We start from the raw sequence: 10,402 nt of genomic DNA, 5'->3' as shown, positions 1-10,402 counted from the left end.
ATGACTGATTTCTTGATCATGTGCAACATACTGTAATATTTAATTCAGTTACATGTTCTTGGGTTTGATTTGAGAGCGATGCTTGGCTATCAGACCTGCGTAGTCTCTACCTGAGCGGTAAAATGTGCGCTTTAATTCAGGTGTTGAGAAATCCACGTGAAACAGGCCGAAGCGCACATTAAAGCCGTCGTTCCACTCAAAGTTATCCAGCAGTGACCAGGCAAAATATCCCTTTACATTCACTCCGTCCTGACTGATCGCTGGAAGACAAAAAACACAATATTTTAAGAACATATATATATATATATATATATATATATATATATATATATATATATATATATATATACTTTTTTTTTCATTCATTCATTAATTTTCCTTTGGCTTAGTCACTTTATTCATCAGGGGTCGCCGCAGTGGGATGAACCGCTAACTATTCAGCATATGTTTTACAAAGCAGATGCCCCTCGAGCTGCAACCCAGTACTGGGAAACACTTATTTACACTCACACTCACTTACACACTACGGACAATTCAGTTTATTAAATACACCTATACCGCATGGGTTTGGACTGTGGGGGAAACCGGAGCACCCGAAGGAAACCCACACCAACACGGAGAGAACATGCAAACTCTACACACAAATGCCAACTGGCCCAGCCAGGGATCAAAACAGCGACCTTCTTGCTGTGAGGCGACAGTGCTAACCATGTGTTTAGGAAATAGTTGTAAAAGTATTTCAAATGTATTGAATTATTTTGTCTTCAACTGAATATGATACATACACAAGTACAGAAGATTTAAGTGCACTTCTTTTATAAAAGGTCAAATCTAGACCAACTGTATAGAATGAACTTTGCACTCTGCACAGCATAAACATGACAGTACCTTTGCCAACTTCCTGCAAAGTGTCCTGATAAAACTGGGAGCGGTCGACATCTTCAATCTGAACCGGTCCCATCTGCGAAAAGCCATTTTCTGTGATATAGATGGGCACACTGATGTATGTGTCCTAAAAAACAAGCAAATGTAAATGCATTTGTTCAATGAAACAAAGATGGGTTTTTGGGTGCACAAATGTGTTCTTGGAGCATCGTATTAGGGCTGCACGACTTCGGGAAAAAATCTAATTGCGATTTATCTGATCAATATTGCAATTTGTATTTTTAAAACGTGATTCACTACCATTTCATAAAAAAAGCTACAGGTTTGATGAAGTAAACAGCACTAAAGAAAGACCAAGCATAATTGGAGTATGCTACACTATGCTACAGTTTATTTGAAACCTCTTGAACGTTGGTCCTATTTTTTCCAATACCGTTGTCATTACAAATTAAGGAAATACAACTACATTATATTAAAGTCAATCAAATAAATTATATATAAACTCTTACATATAAAGATATATAAAATCTTTACATTTAGATTGTGTTACTTTTTCACATTGTTCAGGATAATGTGCTTACGAACTGTCAGAATAGTCAAAAACTATTTGCTTGTTAGCATATTTGATCGCATTGAACTAATCGCAGCTTTTGCCATTTGAAAAATCGCTCCTTTTCGAATTGCGATTTCGGTTTAAAAGCGATTAATCAGGCAGGCCTGCGTCACATGATTACAGTTGAACCGCATAAGTCACATGCACTCTTTTGACAATGTTTTTTTTCCTTCCTTTTTTCCCTTTGAACGCCTCTAGACCTCTGCTGTCTATAGAGGACGAGAGAGCTCCAGGACTTCATCTAAAAGATCTTAAATTGTGTTCTGAAGATGAACCAATGTCTAAAGGAATTGGAATGGCATGAGGGTGTGTAATTAACAACAGAAATAAAAATTTTGTGTAAACCAACCCTTTAAAATCACTGCATAACATGGAAGAAAACTGGTGCACTTACAGCGTGTCGTAACTACACATGACGCAACGCTGCAAAACACAAAAACAGGTATTTGTCCATGTTAAAATAAGTTTTTTCCTAAGCGTCTGCAATGTCGATCAAGAGATTTCTATTTTAGAGTTTGTATTTCGGCAAAGTCATAGCTGAGCAACAGCATAAACTACCATGTCAACTATTACCTCAGGTACTGATTATGTGCTGTATTAAGTGTTAAATGCTACCAACGTGAGTTTGAACCCCATTTTACTTGACATTTATAGCCATACTAAAAGCGGAAGCAGATAGTTCATCTCAGATCTTGGAAATAAAATAACTAGCAAACAGTATGAAAATGAAGTCAGAACTGTGACAACATATAATCAACAACATATAAGTCACGCATTAGCCAAAGTACTTTTAAAACTGATAAAGAGGTTTAATATATATTAATTAGATCAATTAGTGCAGTGCACTATTTTGCACTTCTGAATGGCTGGTATTTAAAGGGGACCTATAATGCTAAAGTCATTTTTATAAGGAGTTTAAACACAGTTGTGTGGCAACAGTGTGTGAATATAAACAGCTTCTAATGGTAAAAAATGATTAATTAATCTGCGGAAACACTTTGATTGACATTCTCCCTTTGTACGTGTCATCAGAGAGGGGGAAAGCCCCGCCCATTAGTGACCATCTCTCCCTTATTAGCATCGGGCATAAGTCTTGTTTTTGAATCTGCCACTATGCTGACACAAAGGCATTAGTAGCTCCGCCCTCTTTTGAAAAGAGCACAATCTCATTTGAATTTAAAGCGACAGTCACCAAAATGGCACAATTAAAGAGTTTAAAGCCTAAAAGGGGCAGTTTCAAAGAGTTATAAAACATTATGTGTGTTATTTTGAGCTGAAACTTCACATACACACTCTAGGGACATCAGAGACTTGTTTTACATCTCGTAATAGGTCTACTTTAAATGTTTCTGTTATGTCAAATTTGGACAAACAAATTGCTTATCGGTGGAATCTTGTCTTGTTCTGTGTTGTTAAAACACAGTGGTGTACACAAATAAATTGAAGTACCTTTATATATTTTAGCAACTTCCGCAATCCTTCAGGGTAAACAGCCAACCAGTGCACCCCACAAATGGGCCACGATGAGTCGATAACACCCTCCGCCCCTGATCTCCAACAAAACTGAGCTCAGAGTTCTCACTCAGATCTTTCACTTTCCGAGACGTGTAATAGTTCAGCGCAAAGAAATCTGCAGTGCCCAGTGGAGAGGGTTCATCTTTTGAGAAGTGAGGCAGGCGTGAACCCTGCTTATACCCCAGTTCCAGGCTCCTATTCTCAATCCGGGATCTCATAGATTCTGGGTAATCTCCTGTGCAAAACACAGGACAAGCAAACCAGTCTAGAGTGAACTCTTTATAGCGTTCGGTGGCCGCAGCGTCTTTTGGAGTCAACGGCTCTGCCCAGTCACTGTTCAGAGCTAGAGATACTTGCCCTCCTTGCGAAGGCCTGAAATGAGTATTATAAGCATGCCAGGCTTTAGCATGTGCACGTAGCATGTTATGACCAGCCACGTAAACAGACAGTCCTGGGTCTTTAATCCCAGGGGCAAAGATGCCGTTCTCGTAGCCCAGCCTAGCGCAAACGTAGGGTTCATTCAGTGTAATCCAGAGCTTGACTCGATCTCCAAAGGTCTTAAAGCAAAAGCTGGCATAACTTTCGAAGATGTCAGCGATTCCTGCCGAGCACCAGCCACCGCCATCCTGCAGGGACTGAGGTAAATCCATGTGCCACAGGGTAATCATGGGGGTCACGCCACAAGCAATCAAGCTGTCGATTACTTTGTTGTAATACGCCACACCTAAGGGTTACAAAAAAAGGGATTTAACACACAGTAAGGTATGGAAGTCCTAAGTCCAAATATTTGTTTTCTCATGATTACAACTTAAATTTCTTGTGATTTCGACATAACTTGTTTTCTTGTGATTTCCACATAGCAAAAAGTTGTTTTCTCAAGTTTATGATCTATTTTTTTCTGCTTATTCTAGGATGTTAGACACGCATATCACATTATTTACAGCTTTCACTTTTTAAAGCAGTTGTAAATAACTTGCAGAAAAGGATGCAATAAAGCAAAATCAAAACGAAACATTCTTCATAATCTAATTCATATATGCAGCAACTTATTTTGCACCATCTAGAAGCTACGCACTAAAAGTTGAGGGAATATTAGTGAATAATGATATATATTCATTTACATTAACATAATCATGAATGTACAGTTGAAGTCAGAATTATTAGCCCCAGAGCAAGGAAATTTTCACAGTATGTCTGATAATATTTTTTCTTCTAGAGAAAGTCTTATTTGTTTTATTTCGGCTAGAATAAAAGCAGTTTCTAATTTTTTAAAATCCATTTTAAGGTCAAAATTATTAGCCCTTTTAAGCTATTTTTTTCTTGCGATAGTCTACAGAACAAAACATTATTCCACAATAACTTGCCTAATTAGCCTAATCTGCCTAGTTAACCTATTTAACCTAGTGAAGCCTTTAAATGTCACTTTAAGCTGTATAGAAGTATCTTGAAAAATATCTAGACAAATATTATTTACTGTCATCATGGCAAAGATAAAAGAAATCAGTTATTAGAGATGAGCTGAAAAAAATCTCTCCGTTTACATGGTAGACTCTTAATCAGAGTATTGTCTGAATCGGATTAAAATCGTATTATTGGTGTCCGTATAAATGCACTCATTGATATTTATAATTAAGGATTTAGAAAATGTAAAAAATGCAGATTTTTATCTGAGGGTTGAGTTTAGAATATACAGTTTGTACAGTATAAAATTCATTAAGACAACAGGAAGCACCCATAAAGATAGCTGTAAAATTGTGTGTGTGTCTGTGTGTGACTTGTATTCCTTACATTGTGGGTATCAAATGTGCCCACAAGTATAGTAATCCCAATACATTTTGACAAGTATAGAGATTTTTTGTCCCTATGAGGGTCAGAATTAAGTATTTTGTAAATGCAAAATTGCAGATCGTTCCCTGTGAGGGTTGGATTTAGGGCAGGGTTAGGGTAGGGATATAGAAAATGCAGTCGTAGTACAGTATCAAAATCATTACGCTTATGGGAAGTACCCATAAAGATAGCTGTAAAAGTGTGTGTGTGTGTGTGCATGTGTGCGTGCGTGTGTGTGTGTGTGTGTGTGAAAAAGTTCAAGTACTTGGTGCAGTTGTAAATCTGTCAAGCATAGAGTAGAAAAAACAACAAGAAATTGGCTTTGGTATTTGACTCTTCTGAACCTTTTGGATTGATGTGATTTGTGGTTCCATCAGGAAGGATCCGTGACCAGGATACAGACAGACGGTAATGGCTGAGACCGAGCTGTTGGATACATTTCAGGTCTTCTTCCCAGAGCTGATAGCTGTTACACGCTACATCTCCAGTATGGTCTCCAAACACCCGTCCTCCATCATGGCAGAATGTGTCCCATATGCTGGGGCCTCTACCATCCATATTCCAGCCACCTGCAGGACAATACATATCATCTATCATATATATAAACACTTTTTGTACCCTTTTAATCAACCTATTTTTATTTTTTTACTTAAACTTTATTGTGTTTTTAGTAAACATGGTTATTAACAATGGTAATAACAGAATTTCCAACATTGACTTGTTCAATGTGTATAATATGTGTATAATAACATTATGAAACAGAATAAAACATGACAAATTATATATATGTACACACAAACAAACATATATGAATATACATACAAATGCATACAGAAACCTGTAATTATATAAGTATAAAAGAGAAAAAGTATATACATAATGTCAGATAATTACATAAATATAAAAGGTGTCTAATAAAATTGCTGTAAAACAGATCAAACATAAATAAAAATTAGTTTGTTGTCACCTATATCTTAAAAGACATCTTAATCGTTTCTCCAACGTCATTATATTAAATCACTTAAGTTTTATTAATGGAGATCAAATTATCATGTATTTGGTTGCAATGAGGCGACGCGGTGGCGCAGTGGGTAGCGCTATCGCCTCACAGCAAGAAGGTCACTGGTTCGAGCCTCGGCTGGGTCAGTTGGCATTTCTGTGTGGAGTTAGCATGTTCTCCCTGTGTTGGCGTGGGTTTCCTCCTGGTGCTCCGGTTTCCCCCACAGTCCAAACACATGCGGTACAGGTGAATTGGGTAAGCTAAATTGTCCGTAGTGCATGTTTGTGAATGAGAGTGTATGGGTGTTTCCAAGTGATAGGTTGCAGCTGGAAGGGCACCCGCTGTGTAAAACATGCTGGATAAGTTGGCGGTTCATTCCACTGTGGCGACCCCAGATTAATAAAGGGACTAAGCCGAAAAATAAAATGAAATGAATGGTTGCAATAAAGAATTGTTGAAATCTTTGCTCGGTTAATTAAGGCAATGGATTGCTCTAGTCGAACAATGTCTAAAAAATAGTATAACCATTGCTGTAATCAACCTATTTTTAATTTCTTTCGCTCTTTTTTTTTTTTGGTAAATATAGAGATTAATGAAAAAATAGCCTTCTGGTGAATCACAATATTAATGTTAGACCAAAACCCTAACATTTTGCATATTAAATTATGCATGATAATATAATAAATACATTATAAACTGCATGTACAAAATAAATACATGAATAAAATGAAATAAAATAATAAAAATAAATAGACACTATCATGAAACAACTTTATTCCTTTATAATAATAACAATGATTATAATAGTATCAAAATAATAATAATTTACCTTACAATTATAATTATTATAGGAAGCAGAAGAACATTAATAGGGACTTACCCAATATTTCACTAAATAAGTCATTTACATCATGTACAAATCAAAAAACACAGTTCATTATTCACAAAAAAAGAAAATAGAAGATAAATAATAGAAAACATTACTGTAGCATTACCATAATACAGTGTTGAGGCATGATAATTACATGTGATCATAATGTATTTGATATGAAACTATATTATTACGATAGTATGTGTTCAAAAACCATTATAATAGCGTGTTAAAAAATATGTAATACCCTAGTACTTTTTTGTACAGAATAATTCTGCATATACTAATAGATACTTCATCTGAAAATGTGTCCATACGTAAATAGCTAAATCAATAACCAGTCACTGCGATGTTTACTAGAGTAAAAAATAAAAACTAGGTAAACTTACCTTCTATTTGGTAAGCAGCACTGTAGCATTACTATAATACAGTGAGTGATGTACCGTGATATTTGCATGTATGTTTACAATGTATTTAAAATAAAACCATATTATTATAACAGTACATGTCCAAAAAACAGTATAATGGTGTGTTAAAATATTGTAATACCATAGTACTGAATAATTCTGCATATACTAATACTGCATTTGTAAATAGCCAAACAATAACCAGCAAGAGCAATGTTTACTAGAGTAAAAAAAGACTAGGTAAACTTACCTTTAATTTATTTGATAGCACTGTAGCATTGCCATAATACAGTGTTGAAGCATGATGTTTACATGTTATCATAATGTTTTGAAATGAAACTATATTATTACAGCAGTACATGTCCAAATAGCATTATAATAACGTGTTAAAAACAATGTAATACCATAGTACTGTTTTGTACTGAATAATTTTGCATATACTGATAGATACTTCATTTGTAAATGTGTCCAGGCAAATTATTACCCAGTCACTGCGATGTTTACTAGAGTAAAAATGAAGACTAGGACAACTTACCTTCTATTTGATAAGCAGCAGTCGCAGCTCCCCATGCAAAGTCCTTTGGAAATGCGGTGATATCTAGTGCAGACATTTTAGGGAGAGTAATGGCGTGGAAACTAGACAGAGGTAATGTTGTGTGTGCACTTTATGGCTGAACAACACCGCCTTCCCTGCTTTATAGTTTCGAATAGCGCCCCATTAAAGTCAGCGGAGAACGTCAGCACGCAATGCGCCTGACGTCATCACGCATCAAACACACGGGAGCGAAATAGTCTTAATAAAGTTTCGTTTTAATTTTATTTTTTACGTTTGACAAAGTACAAAGTGCGGTAATACCTGAGAATGAAAAAAAAAGATTTATATCTATATATTATTATTATTATTATTATTATTATTATTATTATTATTATTATTATTATTATTATTATTATTATTTTTTTTTTTTTAATTTATTTTTTTTACCAATGACGTTTTGGCTACTGAGCAGAAAATAAACACGTAAATGCTACGTTTTCAACCGTAACAAATTCTAATGTTTTTTTGTTTGTTTGTTTTGTTTTTAGAGATTTATTTATCAGATTATTATTATTATTATTATTATTATTATTAAAAATAGTAATTAAATATATATATATATATATATATATATATATATATATATATATATATATATATATATATATATATATATATATATATATATATATATATATATATAATTGTATTTTTATTTCGGATGACATCAAGTACAATAATAAACAAGGAAACAAAAAATTATAATAATAAAATCAAATAAAATCCTTATAAAATTTCACACTTTTTTCACTATAAACATTTTTTAATGTAGTAATTAAACAATCTAAGTCAAAGAAAACTCTGCAAATTGGGTAATGATGAACAAAATTTACATTTGTGAACATAATATTTACATATTATATTTAATTTTTTACGTTTGACAAAATGCAAAGTGCGGTAATACCTGAGAATGACAAAAAAAAAAGATTTATACCTTATTATTATTATTATTAATTTATTTATTTATTTATTTATTTTTTATTTTATTTTATTTTATTTTATTTTATTTTATTTTATTTTATTTTATTTTATTTTATTTTATTTTATTTTATTTTTTACCAATGACGTTTTGGCTACAGAGCAGAAAATAAACACGTAAATGCTACGTTTTCAACCGTAACAAATTTTATTGTTTTTTGTTTGTTTGTTTTGTTTTTAGAGATTTATTTATCAGATTATTATTATTATTATTATTATTATTATTATTATTATTATTATTATTATTATTATTATTATTATTATTATTAAAAATAGTAATTAAATGTATCTAAAATTTTATTTGGGATTTAACAATACAATCGTATTAATAACCATAACATTGGATGACATCAAGTACAATAATAAACAAGAAATAAAAAATTATAATAATAAAATCAAATAAAATCCTTATAAAATTTCACACTTTTTTCACTATAAACATTTTGTAATGTAGTAATTAAACAATCTAAGTCAAAGAAAACTCTGCAAATTGGGTAATGATGAACAAAATTTACATTTGTGAGTATAATATTTACATATTAAAATAAATAAATTGCCTATAAATTCTATGATATGTTTGTCATGAGTAAAATACAGATTTCAGCTGTATCAAAAGTAAAAGAGAAAATAACAGTACAAATAGAAAACATATATATATAACACTACGAAATTGATTAAAAACGTAATAAATAGACTACACTATAATCCACATATTGTACAACAAACAACACATGATTTGCCTATAGTAACTATGACAGATTAAGCATATAAACAGGTCTGTACTGAATATTTATAATATGTTTATCACAGGTTTTAAATCCAAACCAGGCACATTTTCTAGTTCAGTCGTCAAAATAGCTCCGAAATGTCACATAGTTATTTATGAGTAACAAAAATATACATTGTGTAGCTTTATCTTTTACATATTTTTCAGTCGGTGACATGAAGACAACATAAATTGGCACTGTCCCCAGAATCTCTACCTCAGATTTCGTAAGAGACTGAAGTAATACTGATGGGAATGCAAACTGATTAGCCCAAGGACAACGACCTTTGACCTGTATGTGGTGCTTTTCAAATTCTCCCTGATCATAACTAGTGTGTATGTGAAAGATTGATGCTCCCAATGGAGACATTTGACTGAAAAAGCATTGTTCTCTTCGGGTTGTTGTGCTATGAGAATCTGTCTATAGGCTACAGCACTGCCTACCTGTCTAAACTTGTTTGTGGCGCTGCAGTGTTAAAGAGAGGCTTTTGTGAGGGCCACAGAACTCAACAGAGAATCTACACAATAGACTGAGGATCGTTTAGTATTGTGTTGCAGTCCGTGCTGTTGTTTTGTTGCTAAAGGAATAAGAATTGATATGGTAATCCTAAAGGAAGTGGGTGTCCTTTTTCATAGTTCTTGCTAAAGTCCACATTCAGCCATAAAAATATTAGCTAATAAAAAATAAACATAATTTTTGTGCCCTCAGCCATATTTTATCACCTTTTAAATAGCCCTTAATTAGCCCTTATTTTTCTTTCATACAGCCTATATAAATTAGTAAATAAATAGCCTTCAGGTGAATGAAGATGCTTTATTAGACCTTGTTAGAATGGTAAATTTAAACATGTAACATAACTTCATGTAACATAAAATAAATAAAAATAAATATATAAGCATGTGTAAAATAAATAAATAAATGAAATTACAAAATTATGACGTGTG

The 10,402-nt window shown here is 33.0% G+C and overlaps 1 protein-coding gene across 1 annotated transcript; it reads right to left on the bottom strand.

Moving 5' to 3' along the window:
* Window positions 1-8: 8 nt before the first annotated feature.
* Window positions 9-7,813, bottom strand: LOC130233009 (cytosolic beta-glucosidase). Its single transcript, XM_056462989.1, is given in 6 exon segments — window positions 9-260; window positions 889-1,012; window positions 2,948-3,048; window positions 3,051-3,737; window positions 5,185-5,409; window positions 7,654-7,813. Coding segments are annotated over 6 exon segments (1,425 nt in total). The 5' UTR covers window positions 7,730-7,813; the 3' UTR covers window positions 9-48.
* Between the last annotated feature and the right edge of the window lie 2,589 nt (window positions 7,814-10,402).

Source organism: Danio aesculapii, chromosome 7, assembly GCF_903798145.1.
Source record: "Danio aesculapii chromosome 7, fDanAes4.1, whole genome shotgun sequence".
In the NCBI taxonomy this organism is placed as follows: Eukaryota; Metazoa; Chordata; class Actinopteri; order Cypriniformes; family Danionidae; genus Danio; species Danio aesculapii.
Note: the sequence above shows the minus strand (reverse complement) of the source record. Positions and strands in the feature narration are given on the sequence as shown.